Source organism: Canis lupus, chromosome 17 (assembly GCF_011100685.1).
Source record: "Canis lupus familiaris isolate Mischka breed German Shepherd chromosome 17, alternate assembly UU_Cfam_GSD_1.0, whole genome shotgun sequence".
Lineage (NCBI taxonomy): Eukaryota > Metazoa > Chordata > Mammalia > Carnivora > Canidae > Canis > Canis lupus.
This window is the reverse complement of record NC_049238.1, coordinates 36,391,165-36,410,286: the sequence shown is the minus strand read 5'-3', so window position 1 is coordinate 36,410,286 and position 19,122 is coordinate 36,391,165. Positions and strand designations below refer to the sequence as shown.

The following is a 19,122-nucleotide window of genomic DNA, read 5'->3' as shown; positions in this document are numbered from 1 at the left end:
AAAGTTTTTGTACATCCTGCCAGCCATTTGGGCTCATTTATAGTCTATGGAGGTAATATTTTAGAGATCAGCAGTTGCTCTTTTGTTCCTAGAGCCTATTGTTTGAAAATGTCCTTGTTCATTAAAGTGTTCTTAAGAATGAGTTAGAACTACTCTTAGATTTGTTTGTAGAATGCTTTAAGACATATATTTGATGAGAGATCTTTGATTTTGATGTACAGATTATAAGTCATATATCCTTCATTTATTCAGAATATTAAGTACTTTCTGTGTATCAAAACTATGCAGAGGCTCTGGGGTACAAAATTACATCGTTGTATTCCTTAAGGACCTCTTGTCCATTGGGTAGCCAGGCATGGATGCAGTAAGAATAGAGTGTGGGGGTATGTATAGAATGCAGGGGGAGCAGAGGAGATAGGCCCCATCCAGCTGTTGAAGGTTGGGGAAGTTGTGACGGTAGACACAGTGTTTGGGCTGAGATTTCAAGCTGAGTGAAGGCACATTCCCAGAAGACGATATGTGCAAAAACCCAGAGGCCTCAGAAGTGCAGATGTTTTGTACTGCTAGCATGTGAGCTAAAAGGGTTGAAGTGGGTATAAGGTGATGCAGGCCCTTCAAAAGATTGTAGACTTGGCCCTCTAAGACTTGATACCAGAGAACATTTTATGCCTTTTGACAATCTGTGTAGAAACTGTGGGGAAGAAGTACAGAGTAGAGATGTTTCTTCTTTGTAGCTTCCCCTAATGAATTGTGGCTGTTCTTGTACATTTGTAAAGGGTACTCAGTGGTATGAACAAACCAAAGAAGAATTGATGGCTCCTACCCTTCTTCCAGAACTCCACCTTTTAAAGCAGGTGAGTGGAATGCAATTTAGGGAGATCAGTGGAAGAGGTAAATTCAGCCAGAACAGTATAGCATCAAAAGTAACTAAGTAAAAGTCTATTCATTCTCTGTGTTCTATAGGAAATAGGAAAACAACCCTTGGAGAAATTGTCATGAGAAACAGAGAAGGTCTTTACTTGGTGATCTTTACTGATGGGTTAGATGGCCACAGAGCTTGATTCACATACATTTTTGTCTGGAAGTGGAGCTTGTTAACTTTTCAGTGTTTCTTTCTAGCCCAGTTATTTTTATTTCCTCTGAGAAACTTGGGTTTTGTTTTGTCAAACTAGCACTTTTTTTAGCGTTGGATTGACTGTGTTCACATTTATCTTGGCAGATTAAAGTTAAAGGCCCACGATACTGGGAACTGCTCATAGATTTAAGCAAGGGAACACAACACTTGAAGTAAGTATATTGAATTTTTTAGATATATCTGTGAAGGGAATAAAAGTATATGGGAAAGTAGAAATTGCAGATTATTATCTAGAGTGGTTCCTTGTCACCCTTTTATCTCATGCAGGGCAGTAGAGTATATATTGAATAAAGTGGTCTATAACTTTGAAATGGAGTTTTTATTAGAAAATGAGTTTTAGTTTATTTTTTTATTTTTTAAAAGATTTTATTTATTTATGATAGAGAGAGAGAGAGGCAGAGACACAGGCAGAGGGAGAAGCAGGCTCCATGCCGGGAGCCCGACGTGGGACTTGATCCCGGGGCTCCAGGATCGCGGCCTGGGCCAAAGGCAGGCGCTAAACCACTGAGCCACCCAGGGATCCCCTGAGTTTTAGTTTAGGAAACAAACCCTAGGGCAGCCCTGGTGGCATAGCGGTTTAGTGCCACCTGCAGCCCAGGGCGTGATCCTGGAGACCCTGGATCGAGTCCCACGTCGGGCTCTCTGCATGGAGCCTGCTTCTCCCTCTGCCTGTGTCTCTGCCTCTCTCTCTCTCTGCATCTCTATGAATAAATAATAAAATCTTTAAAAAAAAGGAAACAAACCCTATTATATATTTTTATAAATATAGTTATATTTATATAAATATATAAATATAGTTATATTCATTGAGAAACTTGAAGTGAAATAAATTGATACAATAATGGAATTGTCTTTTGGAGCAATAATGAAAGATCTTCAGTGTAAGAAAGTAAGGCTGGAAAAAAAAGGGAGTAAGGCTGCTTTGTATGTCCTTTTATTAAGGGAGCTTTATAACAATTGATGTTTGTCAGACCACATTTTTTGCATGTTTTTTTCATTGTTTTGTTGGATTGTTCTCATAAATTTAAGGTTATGGTAGATTGCTTTTGAGTGGAAATAGTCATATGCAAGTAATTACTGTAATGAACAGTGTTAATTTTATACTTTGAGTAGTGTGTAAATTAAATCTTTAAATTTCCAGAAAGTTTAACAAGCCCATAAGAAATTTTATAGTTTGGTCCCAATTTATATTTTCCTTAAACTATTTATATGATAGCTGTTTTCTGTATTGTTCTCTTTAGATTTGCCGCATCATTTTTATTTTTTATGCTGCATGCCAATCAATAGATATTTAGTACCTCCAGTGGGTAGATAAAGGGAATGTGAAGAAGTGTTAGATAAAATATTGCCTGTGAAGAGTACACTTGAACAGACAGTGCTTTTTTACTTAGCAAGTTCTGTGAACCCAAGAAGAGTAGAGCTTTATTTTGGCTTTCTCATAGGGATTGATTTAATTTTAGGTACAGTAAATAATTGTATACCTTACTGGAAAATGATAAAGACTTTATCTGATGTGAGCATGATGTTGGGAGGCACTGTTTCCACTCGAGAACTACAAATAATATTTCATATAAAATTTATTCTTGGTTTTTTTTTTTTTTAGATCAATCCTTTCTAAGGATGGAGTTCTGTATGTTAAGCTCAGAGCAGGTCAGCTCTCCTATAAGGAAGATCCAATGGGGTGGCAAAGTTTGTTGGCCCAGACTGTTGCTAACAGGAACTCTGAAGCTCGGGCTTTCAAGGTAGTATTGATTGGTTAAAAAGTGAAGGATGTGATGGACTAATTTATAAATCCCATTAGCCCACTGGAGCATGTACTTCTGTATAACATTTATGATACCGTTTAGGTAAACCTACTCTCTCTCTTCATTGCAGATTATAAAGACTGAATGGCCTTGGATCTGTTTGTTGTTTTATGTTGCAAATATAATAAAATATGAGTCATCTGCCAGGACTGTAAGGATGATTTACATTTAGCAGCAGGGACAGTATATCTTAACTCTATAAAAATGTTTTAATATTTTTACTTATTAATCTTTAAATCTGTTAAGATTTACTTAATTCGTAGCAGAAATAAAAAAGATTTTTGCAAGGTAGCATTAATTACATTAATAAACACTCCTATTTGTTGCTTAAATCTTGGTAAGGATGAAATGATGACAGATTTATCAGTTTGCTTTATTGTTTTCATAGTACTTGACTGCTAACACAAGAGTATTTATTTATTTATTTTTAAGATTTTATTTATTCATGAGAAACAGAGAGAGGAGAGAGAGGCAGAGACAAAGGCAGAGGGAGAAGCAGGCTCCATGCAAGAAGCCCAACATGGGACTCGATCCCAGGTCTCCAGGATCATGCCCTGGGCAGAAGGCGGCGCTAAACCGCTGAGCCACCCGGGCTGCCCCCACAAGAGTATATAGAATGAAAAAGTAGTTGCAGTTAGAGTGTATGAAACAATCTCATTCCCATCGCAGTCAGTATATATTTTATTGCTCCTCACTCTAGAACTCAAGTTTCCCACATGAGAAATGTGTTCCATAAACTAACATTAAAATTTCTTAGTTTAGGGCAGCCCTGGTGGCTCTGCGGTTTAGCGCCACCTTCAGCCCAGGGCGTGATCCTGGAGACCCGGGATCGAGTCACACATCAGGCTCCCTGCATGGAGCCTGCTTCTCCCTCTGCCTGTGTCTCTGCCTCTCTCTCTCTCTCTCTCTCTCTCTCTCTGTCTCTAATAAATAAATAAAATCTTAAAAAACATTTTCTTAGTTTAAGTACAGTTTTCAGAAATTCCATGAGCAAATGTGCTCCTGCTGAAAATACACCAAGTGGCAAAGTAGTTAGGACCTGTAGGGGGTAGTGGTAGAGGCAAAAATGTGGCCAGCGGACTGGCTAAGTGGTGGCCAGAGGACTGAATTAACATCCTTTATTTTTCCACATTAGGAGATAGTATTTATTTTAATTTAACTCACATTTCATTTTAGACCAGTTACTTATGGCTGAGCCTTTTATAATAGTTCCCAGGGTTTAAATAGATGTAGCTGAACATCAATGAATTTTGTTTGGCAGTATTTGATAGGTTGTCTGTAAAATGGTTTTGAAGGACTTTTTTTTTTTTTTAATTTTATTTATTTATTCATATGAGAGAGAGAGAGGCAGAGACATAGGCAGAAGGAGAAGCAGGTTCCATGCAGGGAGCCTGATGTGGGACTCTATCCCAGGACCTCAGGATCACCCCCTGAGCTGATTGCAGATGCTTAGCCACTGAACCACCAGGCATCCCTTGAAGGACTTTTGGATACGGTTACCTTAACTTAAGCACGGTTACTTTTATGAATTAGAGCCCATCTCAAAGACCCTAATCTAATTTGTAAAGAAAATGAGAAGTTTATACTTGATTTTAAATTGGAAAATTATGTAAAGATTAAAAGACATCTCAATTTCCTTCTTGCTGGAATTCAGAAATAAAATATAAACCTCAATGGAAAATGGTCATACTTCTGTATTGCGTGTATTCCATATTCCATATTCCATTTTCTTGAACTTTGTTTTTTTCCCAATTTTTTTTTATTGTGGTAAAATACAAAATTTGCTGTTAAAACCCTGTAAGTGAAACCCTATAAGTGAATTCAGTAGTATTGTCCATTCATATTGCGCAATTATCACTACCATCCATCTGTAGGACTGTTTCATCTTGTAAAACTGATCATCTGTATCCACTGAACAGCAACTCCTGTTCCTTCTTCCTCGCAGCCCCAGTGCCCACCGTTCTGCTTTCTGTCTCTGAATTTGATTATTCTAGGATCCTCATATAAGTGGAATCATACACTGTTTACCTTTTAGTGAGTGGCTTGAGTGGTAGTTTTTATTTTTTTCCTTTTACCTTTTCAGTAACAGTTCTTGGTTTCTTGCTTATTTTTCAGTTAGTTAATGAGGGAGAAGGGAAAGCCTTTTGGGAATAAGTTATGTAAGAAAGACCTATTTATTATTGTCCTGATAAATCAGTAGCTCATGTTTGGTTTGTGCACAAAAGTGTCCTGTAACTTTTCAGCAGAACAGGTTGGTGAAGCTCTAGAAAATTTGTACAGCCTTGGGCTTTATGGGAACATTGTGTGAACACAGTGAGGTAGGTTTCTTAGAACTGCATATACTACAACTTGAACAATAAGGAAAATAACCTCTAATATTACACTTCTATTTGTTGCTGTTGTTTATTTTTTTAGCCAGAAACAATTTCAGCATTTACTTCTGATCCAGCACTTCTGTCATTTGCTGAATATTTCTGCAAACCAACTGTGAACATGGGTCAGGTGTGTATCACATGTTTTATTCAGCTACCAGACTACAATTTGTTAAATTTATCTGTGGACACCACCAAAAAATCCTGTAATATCCATACCTATTTATGAGGTTAGTGACATGCTTTGGGTACATTGCATGATTTTTGCTTGGCAAATACAGATTTTTCATAGTCTAAACTATTAAATTCGGTAACTGCCTATCTTGATAGAAGAAACAACTTAAAATTTCTAAGACATAGATTTTGATAGGTAATATTTTCTTACATGCATTTTTGTACTGATATTTTCAGTGTTTACTGTCTCTTATTTTTACATAATTTTATTATTTGTTTCATCTGTATTTTATAACTTTTTTTTTCTATTGGTTATAAAGCTGTTCCCTTTAGAATTCAAAAGGTGCCCAACAGATCTTTTATTTACTCCAAAGCTTGGATGTAGGATTTGATATCTGGGAGTGATGGCCTGTTGGCCTATAAGTGTGGTAGCTCTTGGAAAAATTTTTCAACCTCTCCAAAATGCAGTTTCCTTGTTTCTAAAAGTGGGATTATTATAGAAGTTACCTTACGTTGTTGTTTTGAGGGTTAAGGGAGATAGTTATAACCTCTTTAACTTACTGAATCTTGACTACTTATTAGATACTTTGCTCAGTACTTTATGTAATTTTCTTACTGGATTCTGACTTGGAGGGTAGGTACTTTATCATTCCAGGTTTACAGATAAGGAAATTGCCACTCAGCTATCACATGCCTAAGATCACACAGCTAGTAAGGGCTGGGCATGCATTCAAGGCCGCAGGTCTCTGATGAAAGCCTGTGCCTGCCCGTAAGCCTAACTGGGTTTGGTTGTGCTGCCTCCTGCATGCTTGCTATGCTCGGTGTTTGTACTAAATCTTTGTGGATTATGCATTTCCTTTCTGAATCTTGCCAGCCTAACCCAAAGCACATCTCTAAGGTGTCCTGTCTGCTCATATTACTCCAGCTGATCTTTCCTCTTCTTGCAGCACTTATAGCCATAACTGTCCCTTGGGGCTTAGTTTTATTATATTTTATTGATATTTAGTGTTATTCACTGTGATTTTATAAAGAGATAGCTGTCTTACCCTATATATCATTGACTGTAGAACTTAAGAATGGGTCATAGTAGTTGCTATACAGTCTTGAATTGATTTTGGAATATACATTGATGTGCTACAAAAGTTTCTAATTTTCTACAGAAACAGGAAATTCTGGATCTGTTTTCTTCAGTACTGTATGAATGTGTTACTCAGGAGACCCCAGAGATGTTGCCTGCATACATAGCAATGGATCAGGTATGGTTCCAAAAACAGTCCAATTCTGATTTCATTTATACTGTATTTTAAATAACATACCAACTGTGAGGTAAGGTTCCCCATGTATTCATCTTTTTCATTTCTCTTTTGCTTTTAGAAATTTAAAAAAGGAAACCTTATAAAACTTGAAAGCTCTATATATAACCAAAAAAGCTTAGAATTTATGATGGGAATGCCCCTTGGTGGACTGTCTTACTCTAGGGTTCCTATTCTCCCTTTTTTTCTCTTCGTCTGACTAGCAGAGAAAGAGCATGTTTCCTCCCTTTCTCCTCTAGCATCCTCCCGTGGTTTCTTGCCTCCTTCCTGCTTCCCTCCTTCCTGGCAGAGATATGCAAATGAGCAGTAAGTGAACAAACAGTGCCCTAATGATGACAGTGATATAAAATTATGCCTGAGTGATTAAGCTTGCAAGAGGTTATAGTATTAGTGTGTAGTGATTTAGCAAGCTGGAGTTCATTTTTAAATTTTTTGTGTTATTGCTGTTTTAAAAGAGCTTAAAAGTGGTAATGCAGAAAATGCTTAACTGCTTCCCTAAAAGATCAGACCAATCTATTCACTTTAGTAATACGTATGACTTTTTAATAGTATCATGCCTTTCAGACTCAAAATTGCAGTTAAGCTAAGCCAGTAGTTTTCTAACTTGGGTTAAATTTATATGAGGAATCTTAAAAATACAGATCTTCAAATGCCATTTTGTATTATCTACTGAATCAGAATTTCTGGGATGAGTTCCAGGTCTGTGATTTTAAACAGTTCTTTAAATGAATGTGATATGATGAATTCACAGATAAGCATGTGGGGCTCAGTGATTAAAGCCAAAGGAAGTTACCTCTAATGGCAAAATAATCTCTATTGAAAAGTAGGAAAGTGACATTATTAAGTAATGTTCTTAATTAAAAGGCAATTTCTAATATGACCTGATAGGCCCAGAATAGCATTATTGTCTGGTATCCATCCACATTTTTTAATTAGAAAGTATGATTATGTGATGTTCACACTGACACTACTTCTCATAGGGACTCTATGTAGCAGCCAAGTATTGAGTTGTATTTTTCTTTTTTGGCTGAAAGTGTTCCCATTTTATGCTCTGAACCTTTATCCCTTCACAATCATGGGCAATTGTTTACAGAACATCCTTGCTAGTTGCAGCCATGGTGACTTTGCAGATGGGTCCCAAGAGCATTATTATCAGTAGTATTGTTTTGCCGTCTGCCTCTGGGATCCCTGGCCAAGTCATTGTACTCCACTTGAGTTTCTGAGAGGTAACTGACAGTAGACCTAGCAGGTCTTCATTTTTCAGAGCCACTGAGCCAAGAATGACCTCATTTGCCTTTGTTGCTTTTATCCAAAAGCTATATATGTGGCAACCATATTGAAGAGAATGGACATGCATCTGCACCCAGCAGAGGGCTTTTCTGTGGGGCTGACTGCATCAAAACATGGAATGGATTCCTCTCTGCACTTTATTGATCTATGAGGCATATTTAAAAAATACTCTATTATACAACTCTGAGGAAGAGACCATTGGAGCAATTTCATTGTTTTAATAAGTGGATTGCTGTTCCTTTTGTCTCTTAAAGGCTATGAGAAGACTAGGAAGAAGAGAAATGTCTGAGACATCTGAGCTTTGGCAGATAAAGTTGGTGTTAGAGTTTTTCAGCTCCAGGAGCCATCAGGAGCGACTGCAGAACCACCCTAAGCGAGGACTCTTTATGAATTCTGAGTTCCTCCCTGTTGTAAAATGCACTATTGATAATACTCTGGACCAGTGGCTACAAGGTAATAATAGCATTGTGTCTGGTGCTTTTTTATTTAAAAAAAAGTATTTATTTATTTTATTATTATTTTTAAGATTTTATTTATTTATTCATGAGAGACACAGAGAGAGACAGGCGCAGAGACACAGGCAAAGGGAGAGGCAGGCCCTGTGGGAGCCTGACGTGGGACTTGATCCCTGGTCTCCAGGACCACGCCCTGGGCTGAAGGCAGTGCTAAACTGCCGAGCCACTTGGGCTGCCCCCTAAAATTCTTTATTTAAATTAAATCTAGTTAACATATAGTGTATTATTAGTTTGAGGGGTAGAATTTAGTGATTCATCAGTTGCATGTAACACCCAGTGCTCATTATATCACATGCCCATCACCCAATTTTACCCCATCCCTCAGCCTACCTCCCCTCCAGCAACCCTGTTTGTTTCCTAGATTTAAGCGTTTCTTATGATTTGTCTCCGTTTTCATCTTTTATTTTTCCTTTCCTTCCTGTATGCTCATTTGTTTTGTTTTTTAAATTCAACATATGAGTGATATCATATGGTATTTGTCTTTCTCTGACTGACTTATTTTGCTTAGCATAATACTCTCCAGTTCCACCACGTCATTGCAGATGGCAAGATTTCATTCTTTTTGATGGCTGAGTAGTATTCTGTGGTGGTGGTGGTAGTGGTGGTGTGTATACACACACACACACCCCCCACATGCATACATACCACATCTTCTTTATCCATACATTCTGTTGATGAACATCTGGGCTCTTGCCATATTTTGGCTGTTGTGGACATTGCTGCTGTAAACATCGGGGTGCATGTGCCCCTTCAAATCAGTACGTTTGTATCCTTTGGATAAATATCTAGTAGTGTAGCTGCTGGGTCGTAGGGCAGTTCTTTTTTTAACTTCTCAAGGAACTTCCATATTTTTCAGAGTGGTGCTTTTAAGATACACTGGGACTCAGGGTTTTCTCTTGTAGCATTTTCTTTAATTGCTAAGCAAGGTAAATCTGAATATAAGCTAGAATGGCTATAGATGTAAATGTTTTCAGTTAGATGAATTGGACTCTGATTATTTACTTCAGCTTCTTTAAAAAATACACTTTGCTTCATACACCATAAGGATGTATATATACATATATTTGTACATATTTAAAATATACATATACACGTATTTTTAAATACCACTTAACACTTAGGAACTTGTTTTATCTTTTTTAGCATCCGATCCTGTTTTCTTTCCAATGCCTCTCTCTGCTATTTCTTAGGGATGTGGCCTGTCACCTAGCTGTGAGGTCATTGGCTGTTTTCTTCCCTTTTTTGTACCCCCGCATTGTGTACACTGAAAACTTGATGTGCGCTTAGAGTAAATGTTTGTTTTACCAGCTCTATGAGTTAGTTGGTGGGAACCTAGGACATCACGTAACAATGGCTTGGAAGTACAGACTTGTGATTGCAGGGGAAATGTGAAATTACTCCTAATGGTGTAGCAGTAATTATGCCTCATGTGAGGCAAGTGATGATTTTTTAAATCTTTTGATTTTTTAAAACCTGTAAATAGTAACAATTCTTGATGTCCTAAAGCTGTTAGTAGCCAGTAAAACCTGCGTTTGAATATAATTAACGTAAAAACTATCTACTGTAATATTAGGGAATACATTTCTGAAAAAAAAAAATGTAAACCAGATTGTGAGGTTTACATGGAAAGCAGCAATTTCAAACTCCTAGTGTTTGGTTAACACCTTCCATTAGAATTCAGAAGATTATATAATTTCCAAATTTTTAAAAATCTCATTTTTTCTCATTTTTTTGGGAAAAATACAAGTTATTACATGGGTTTTGGTATTTTGTTTGTATTCAGCTCAGCATTTGATTATCTATGGCAGACGTTTCGTGTTGATAAGAAGTATGTCATTAAACCTTGCAGAATCTCTGGTTTGCACATTTCATATCAGTAATGAAACTTTGGCAGTGACTAGAGCAGTCTTTAGTGCCCTGAATTGCTTTTTTTCTTACCCTTACCCTCTTTAGGGCATTTGGTAGTTTACAACATTGCTCTTTACCAAATTTGACTTGCTACTATAATTGCCAGAAATGTACATTTATTTTTTAGTGAAGAGCCATCACTTTTAAATTAAGGTAAAATTTATTCCAATTTTGCATTGGTTTCAATATAATGCATTATATATTAGTTTCAGGTGTACAACATCATAATTTGATATTTGTATGTATAGCAAAGTGATCACCATAGTAAATCTAGTTAACCATCCATCACCGTACATTTGATTCCCTTTACCTATTTACCTACCTCCAGCCCCTGTGATAACCACCACTCTGTTCTCTATGAGTTTTGGTTTTTAGGTTCCACATATACATAAAATCATACAGTATTTGTCTTTGTCTGTCTGACTTCACTTAGTATACCCTCAAGGCCCATCCATGTTATTGCAAATGACCAGCATTCTTTAATATCGCAGAGTAGTATTCCATTTTGTATATATACGATATCTTTATTCCTTCATCCATTGATGGACACTTAGGTTGTTTCCATATTTTGACTATGGTAAATAAGGCTGCAACTAACTGAATATCTTTTTGGTTTAGTGTTTTTGTTTTCTTTGGATAGATATCCCGCAGTAGAATTGCTGGATCATATTGTAGATCCATTTTTAATTTTTTGAGGAACCTCCATGCTATTTTTCATAGCTGTTGTATCAGTTTGTATTGCCACCAACAATGCAAGACAGTTCCCTTTTCTCCACATTCTTTACAACCCTTGTTATTTCCTGCCTATTTAATAATAGCCATTGCAGCAGGTGTGAGGTGATAGCTCATGTGGTTTTGATTTGCATTTCTCTGATAATTGGTGACGTTGAACATCTTTCATGAGTCTGTTGGCCTTTATGTCTAATTTGCTAAAAGTGTCTATTTGGAGTCCCTGCACATTTTAAAAAATTCTTTATTATTTTAGAGAAAGCATGTGTGAATAGGGGGAGGGGCAGAGGGAGAGAGACAATCTCAAGCTGACTCCCCACTGAGTGTGGAGCCCCATGTGGAGTTTGATCTCATGACCCCGGAGTCATGATTTGAGCTGAAATCAAGAGTCAGATGCTTAACTGACTGAGTCACCCAGGAGCCCCTCTCTGCACATTTTTGAATTGGGTTTTTTGTTGTTTTTTAGTTATTTGAGTTTTTAAAATATATTTTGTGTATTAACCCCTTATTGGATATATGATTTGCAGAATTTGTTTTCATTTAGTAGGTTGCCTTTTCATTTTGTTGATGGTTTCTTTTGGTGTGCAGAAGCTTTTTAGTTTGATGTAGTCCCACTTACTTAATTTTGCTTTTGTTGCCTTTGTTTTTGGAGTCAATTCCAAAAATTCAACACTAAAGAATGATGTCAAGGATCTTACTGCCTAGGTTTTCTTCTCAGAGTTATGGTTTCAGGTCTCACAGTCAGGTTGTTAATCCACTTTATTTTTTTGTGTATAGTCTTAAGATGGTCCAGTTTCATTCTTTTGCATGTGACAGTCCAATTTTCCTATCCCTATTTATTGAAGAAACTGTCCTTTCCTCATTGCATTTTCTTGACTCCATTGTTATAGGTGTGTGTTTATTCCTGGGCTCTTTGTTCTTTTTCCATTGATCTATGTGCATTTATACTGATACCAATTATTTGGCTACTATAGCTTTGTAGTATAATTTGAAATCTTCTTTCCAGTTTGGATGCCTTTTATTTCTTTTTCTTGCCTAGTTGCTGTGGCTGAGACTTCCACTACTATGTTGAATGAAAATGGCAAGAGTGGGCATCCTTGTCTTGTTCTTTATTTTAAAAGAAAGAAAAGCTGTTAGCTGCTTCTTTTTTTTTTTTTTTAAGATTTTATTTATTTATTTATCAGAGAGAGAGAGAGGCAGAGACACAGGCAGAGAGAGAAGCAGGCTCCATGCTGGGAACCTGATGTGGGACTCGATTCCGGGTCTCCAGGATCACACTCTGGGCTGAAGGCGGCGCTAAACCGCTAAGCCATCTGGGCTGCCCTGCTTCTCATAGTTGAGTATGATGTTATCTAATGACTGTCATATATGGCCTTTATTATGTTGAAGTACATTTCTTCTGTAGTTGCTTTGTTGATTGAGTGTTTTTATCATAAATGGATGTTGAATTTTGTTAAATGCCTTTTCTGTACCTATTGAGACAATCATGTGATTTTTATCCTTTGTTTTGTTATTGTGCTGTATCACTTTGATTTGCAGATGTTGAATCATCCTTGCATTCCTAGATTAAATCCCACTTGGTTGTGGTGTATGTGTGATCCTTTTAAAGTATTATGTTTTGTTGTTGTTGTTTTGAGTAACTAAAAAAGAATTTGAGGGCAAGAGCATGTAAGCAGTATAAAAATCAAAAGCTTAACCAGCTTTCACTGACTTTTCTTTCTCTGCTTGTCAAATGGGGATTGGATTTTACTTGTACATTTTCTGAGAGTCCTGACCTGCTTATGGACTCCTTTATACAAGGTGAAGCTATGGGGCAGATTCCTTAAGAGACTCCTTAAGAGACATTTTGGGAGAACTCTCATCCGGCAGAAGTGTTGTTCATGCTTCCTACTCTTTTCCCTTCTGCTTCATGTATACTACAAAATAGTCATTGCATGCAATGGTAAGCCCAGCAATTAGTAAAAAGCAGCTCTGGAAGTCCACTTTGCCATCTCGGCTCTGCTCCTGGTCCTTTGTTATTTTGTTTACAGCCAGAGGGTCTTCTTGTTTTTCTGAAAATCTGGGAACTCTTTTTCCATGAGTACTCTCAGGTCCACCTTAGTTAAGTAGCTTTTATCCCCAGCAAACTTGTAAGACATGAAGATCACGGTTTCCATGGTATGTCCCATTTGAGACTGCATTTTGGTGAGGTCTTTTGAAACCTTGGCCAGAGGTACAATGGGGACCCCTTTTGATATATTGTTGAATTCAGTTTGCTAATATTTTGTTGAGGATTTTTAGATCTATGTTCATCAAGGATATTGTTGTGTCTGTAATTTTTTGTGTGTGTGTGTGTGTGGTGTCTTTTTTTGATGTTAGGTTAATACTAGCCTTGTAAAATGAGTTTGGAAGCATTCTCTTCTCCAGGTTTTGGAAAGAGTTTGAGAAAGATACATGTTGAATTTTCTTTGAATGTTTGGTAGAATTCACCAGTGAAGCCATTGGTCTTGAACTTTTGCCTATTGGAAGGTTTTAGATTACTAATTCAGTCTCTTTACTAGTAATCAGTCTATTCAGATTTTCTATTTCTTCATGTTTCAGTCTTAGAAGACATATGTTTCTAGGACTTTGCTCTATCCATTTCTTCTGGATTGTATAATTTGTTGGTGTGTAGTTGTTCATACTAGTCTCATAAGATTTTTTTTTTTTTTTTTTGGTATCAGTTGTAATTTTTCTTCTCCCTGTTCTCATGGGGCTGTTAAATATACTGCTATCCCTCCCTAGAACTTTTTCTTTCCTTCTCTGCCTACTCAACTTATATTCATTTTTACAGCCTCAATTTAACTGCCCCTTTCTCATAGACCTTCTAAGACCACACCACTTCAAGCAACATTCCTGCCGTTTTTATTTCTTCCTTCTCTCCTCTTCCTCTCCCTTAGCTTTTCTTTATGTATTAGAATGCCTTAGTCTACTGGTAATAGAGAGCCTAACTCAACCTGGCGTTTTTTTGTTGTTGTTTTGTTTTTTTCAACCTGGCTTAATCAATAAGGACACATATAAGCTTACATTATTGGAAGGCTGCTAGTAAGGTGGTCTAAGGGTCATCTTATTTTAGTGCCTTTAACTCCAGTTCCTCTGAGGTTCCATTATTTATACTCTGTGCCATGGCTTTATCCTCAGAGTGCTTTTTCTCATGGTAATAAAATGGCTGTTCCTTGCCTCAATCTCAGCATTCTGCAGAGGAAGAATAGAGTTGCTTCTAGGAGATTTGCCATAACAATGAGGAAATCTCTTTCTTAGAAGCCTCTCGCAAATATGTTGTCAAGCATATTCTCATGTCTCTGTTTTTTTTTTTTTTTTTAATTTTATTTATTTATTCATGAGAAACAGAGACAGAGAGAGGCAGAGACATAGGCAGAGGGAGAAGCAGGCTCCATGCTGGGAGCCCAGTATGGGACTCGATCCAGCATTCCAGAATCATGCCCTGAGCTAAAGGCAGACGCCCAACCACTGAGCCACCCAGGCATCCCAATGTCTCTGGTTTGAATTGGAATTCATGCACATTCCTCAGTCAGTCCTTGTGGCAGAGAATGTCTGTTACTGAATAGGTTAAGTCTGTCAGTTCCTGAACCAATCACACTGTTGAGAATGGGGTTGCCCTTATTGTCCTGGACCAGTGGTTCTCAAAGTGTGGTCTCTGGAGCAGCAGCAGCATCACCTGAGAACTTCTTAGAAATGTAATTTTCCTCACCCCATCCAAAAAGTTTTGGGGATGAGGCCCACTCATCTGTTTTAATCAACCCTGACAGGTGATTCAGATGCACCTTAAAGTTTGAGGAAGTCTGGCTAATAGTAATTAGAATCCAGTTCTGGAGCTGAAGTTAGTCCCCTCAAATGTTATATACTGCAGAGAAGAAGGATCATAAAATGGATATTTGGAAAGACAGCATACAAGGACCACTATCCTTCTATAGCACTCATCACAATTTCTAATTATGCATTTGTTTGTGTAACATCTCTGTTCCTTACAACACTTTATACTCTGTGGTGACAGTCTGGTTTACCACTGTAGCCCTAATTCCCAGCATAGTACCTGTCTAGTGTATGTTAAATGCTTAATGAGTTCTGGATGAGAACCTCATTTCCATTTGTGTATTTCTCTCACAGCTGGGGGTGATGTGTGTGTGCACGCCTACCTCAGTGGACAGCCCTTCGAAGAATCTCAGCTGAGCATGCTGGCTTGTTTCCTTGTCTACCACTCAGTACCAGCTCCATGGCACCTGCCATCTATAGGACTAGAAGGTAATTATTGATCTAAGTCCTCTTCAGTACCTGTATTATTGACTCACTTATTTTTTAAGTATCTTGGTAGGAGGTAATTCTAGTGAGTTAGGTGTTGGTTTTCATTTGTGTTTGGGTGTTATTGTTGAGAACTTTTTCTCAAAACATCTGAACTTTATACACCCGTAAACTTTTATTTACATTCAGAAAAGGATGGGTTCTTCAGAGAGCCCCAAGCACCAGTAAATACTAATAAATTAAATATTTATATTATTTTTCTTTCTTAATTTTTATTAAAGTTATTTTTATCTTTATTTTCTGGGTTTTTAGTTTGGATGTTTCTTTTTAATCAGATAATCGTAATTTCCAATATTATAAAGTTTTAAGATGACCAGGTACCTGATTTTGTGTGAATTTGAATGTTTTTGTAATACAGAGTTTGAAATATTAGCACTTCACTGTATTTTTCAGAATATGTAATCAGATATGGAGTTTTCCCAGTAACCTGAATCAAAATACAATTCTAAGCACTTTTATTATTATCACTTTCAAATTTCTGCTTATCAACTGAGATTCAAAATGGCTTTTAAGAAGAGGAAAGATTGCTCCATTTAATCATTTAAAATTTAATAACATTATAATTTATTGCTGTTTTGAAAACCTCAGATAAAAATGTACTATCTAGAGACTTCTAGTTATAGACATGATGGAATTACTTATATTAGGGATCCCTGGGTGGCGCAGCGGTTTGGCGCCTGCCTTTGGCCCAGGGCGCGATCCTGGAGACCCGGGATCGAATCCCACGTCGGGCTCCCGGTGCATGGAGCCTGCTTCTCCCTCTGCCTGTGTCTCTGCCTCTCTCTCTCTCTCTCTCTGTGACTATCATAAATAAAAATTTAAAAAAAAAAAAAAAAAAAAAAAAAAAAAAAAAAAAAAAGGAATTACTTATATTGGACTGACTCTCCCACAAAGATAAATATAAAAATTTGACAGACTACATAAAACAGCTCTTTAAAGAAATTGGTAGCAACCATGCTGGCCAGACTTGATTGAGGCCACAGTCCCCACAAGAAGGGAAGCATAGTGAGGAAACTCAATATTTACTCTGGCTTTCTCCCAAAGGCATTTGCTAGTTCATAGCACAAGAAGTAGAGTCCCAGCAAAAGGCAGTAGTGCTGCTGGGCAGGGTAGCCAGAGTTTGGGTTAACAGTTGCTTGAGAATCTAGAACTTGAGCTAAATCCAAAGTAGGATGGAGAATAGAGTAAAACTGGGATGTACTCAAAACTCAAAAACCTGGAAGTACTCATTTCTTGAGACACATACCAAATCTTAACCTATATGTGCATAGGATAAGACTCCAAGAAATCTAGCAAAAGCCAAGAGACTAAAAATGTAGGCAAATATTTCAACAACATAATGCCAAGGAAACAAAGGGTAGAGTTCCAGGGCTGCCAAAGTGAAGTGGCTTTGACAAACATCCCAGCCATCTGATGAAACCACAGCAGGACCAAGCCCTAGGAGTAAAGTAAAAAGTGAAATAGAAGACCTAAAGTTAGCCTCAAGCAGAACAAAGGAAATCTGTTTGCATTCTACCTGCCTTATAACCTTCTTAGGAAGAATAAAGTATATGCTGAACCTTTATAGTTTTTAATACATAGTATTTGGTGTTGAATAAAGAATTATAACAAAAAAGGTAACAGAAACTGACTTATATGTGATCTAGTTGTAATTACTAGATTTGGACTTAAAATAGCTGTAATATTTCCAAGAAATTAGATGAAAAGATAATTTCACCAAAAATCTAGAATCAGTAAGGGTTAAATGGGAATTCTAGAACTGAAAAATATAACTGAAATTAAGAATTCAGCATATGGATTAAGTAGTGTATCAGACATTTAGCACCTGCCTTCAGCTCAGGGCGTGATCTTGGAGACCTGGGATTAAGTCCTGCGTCAGGCTCCTTCTCCCTCTGCCTGTGTCTCTGCCTCTCTCTCTCTCTCTCTCTCTCTCTCTTTCTGTCTCTCTGTGTGTGTGTGTCTCTCATGAATAAATAAATAATATCTGATTTTCCCCAGTGTATAATCTTGGGAGATCCCAGGCTGTGGGGAGGAAGCGAGAACCTAAGTGGAGCCTGGGAGACTTCTTGAGTTGAGGTGATGAAGCTGAGAGTACAGGGAGACCAGAAGAGCTAGAGTTTTACAGGATGAAATGCCAGAGAGGAGAGAGCTACACAAAGAGAGAATGCCAGACATCTGCATAAGTTCCCCCTCAGCTATCAGAAGAGTACTTACTGGTCAGCACATGCATGTGAAGAAACTGTTTGTGGCTAGGGGAGAAACTGTCTACATGGATTAGAGGACACATTACCAGTTGTTTACACAGGTTCAGGAATAGTGCCTCTTCTCACAACTTCATAATTTAAGGGGCTTTAGATACTCAGAATGGTCTTGCTTTAGTAATGGGAAATACTTAGCTCTAGACTAAATAGACCTGAGTGTATTCTGGTCCCACTTTACAAAGCTCAAAAGTGTGGCACAAAAGCATCAAATTGTTTTTCAAGAAATGTAATTCTAGAATAAAGCCCAAGAACATAGAAATACAGAAATATCTGGCACCCAACAAGGTAAAGTCACAATATCTGTTATACAAAGAAATAGGAAAATAGGACCTATAGATGAGATGAAAAATCAATTAAAACTGATCTGGAATTGACATAGATGTTCAATTGGCAGACAAGGACATTAAGACCATTCTTATAACTATTCTGTATTTCAGAACATTAAGACATATAGAAGATATAAAATACTATAATTGAACTTTTTGAGATGAAGACTGGAGTGTTTGAGATGAAGAGTACACTGAATGGGAATAATGGGCAGGTTAGACATTCCATAATAAAAAGTTTGCAAATGTGAAGACATAGCAATAGAAACTGTCCAAAATTAAATGTAAAAGTACAAGAAGGAAAAAGGAACATAGCATTAATGAAATAAGCTGTGAAAAGGACCCAATTTACATGTGATTGGAGTCCTTGAAGAAGAGAGAGTCCCTGGAAAACTGAGGGGGGAGGGACACAACAGAAAAAATATTTGAAGAAATAATGGCTGGAAATTTTCCAAATTTGATGAAAACTGTAAATCCCACAGATTGAAAAATTCAGTGAATCCCAAGCATGAGAAATATGATTAAAGTTACATTAAGGCATATCATAACCAGATTGCCCAAAACTGGTGGTAAAAAAAAAAAGCCTTAAAAGCAGCTAGAGGAAAAAAGACATGCTACACACAGATAAAAATAAGAGTAACTTTGTATTTCTTGCAGGAAGCAAGGCAAGTGATAGATTAGTGGAGTAGAGGATGCAAAGGAAAACTAAAATGTCTTAGAATTTTATACCCAGCAAAAATATCTTTCAAAACAGTCATGAAATAAAGCCTTTTCCAGACACACAAAAGCTGACAAAATTCATTACCAGCAGACCCACACTATTGGAAATGTTGTCTATTAAGTTCTTTGGGCAGAGGGAAATAATGTTAGATGGAGATAGGGGCTACACAAAGGCATGCACAATATTGGAAATGGTAATGACATGGGTTTATTTATGCAAGGCTTCTTCTAAAAAT

The 19,122-nt window shown here is 37.2% G+C and overlaps 1 protein-coding gene and 1 pseudogene across 3 annotated transcripts in view; one reads left to right on the top strand and one right to left on the bottom strand.

Annotated features, from left to right (window-relative positions):
- The window catches only part of ANAPC1 (anaphase promoting complex subunit 1), a 103,594-nt gene that overhangs the window by 82,457 nt on the left and 2,015 nt on the right, over nucleotides 1-19,122 (top strand). For all 3 annotated transcript variants that reach the window (XM_038561437.1, XM_038561436.1, XM_038561438.1), the window contains 7 exons: nucleotides 777-854; nucleotides 1,220-1,287; nucleotides 2,739-2,877; nucleotides 5,356-5,442; nucleotides 6,647-6,742; nucleotides 8,344-8,542; nucleotides 15,388-15,522. In XM_038561437.1, coding sequence (XP_038417365.1) covers nucleotides 777-854; nucleotides 1,220-1,287; nucleotides 2,739-2,877; nucleotides 5,356-5,442; nucleotides 6,647-6,742; nucleotides 8,344-8,542; nucleotides 15,388-15,522 — 802 coding nt within the window. The remainder of the gene's footprint in view (nucleotides 1-776; nucleotides 855-1,219; nucleotides 1,288-2,738; nucleotides 2,878-5,355; nucleotides 5,443-6,646; nucleotides 6,743-8,343; nucleotides 8,543-15,387; nucleotides 15,523-19,122) is intronic.
- On the bottom strand, nucleotides 12,873-13,769 carry LOC111090608 (annotated as a pseudogene).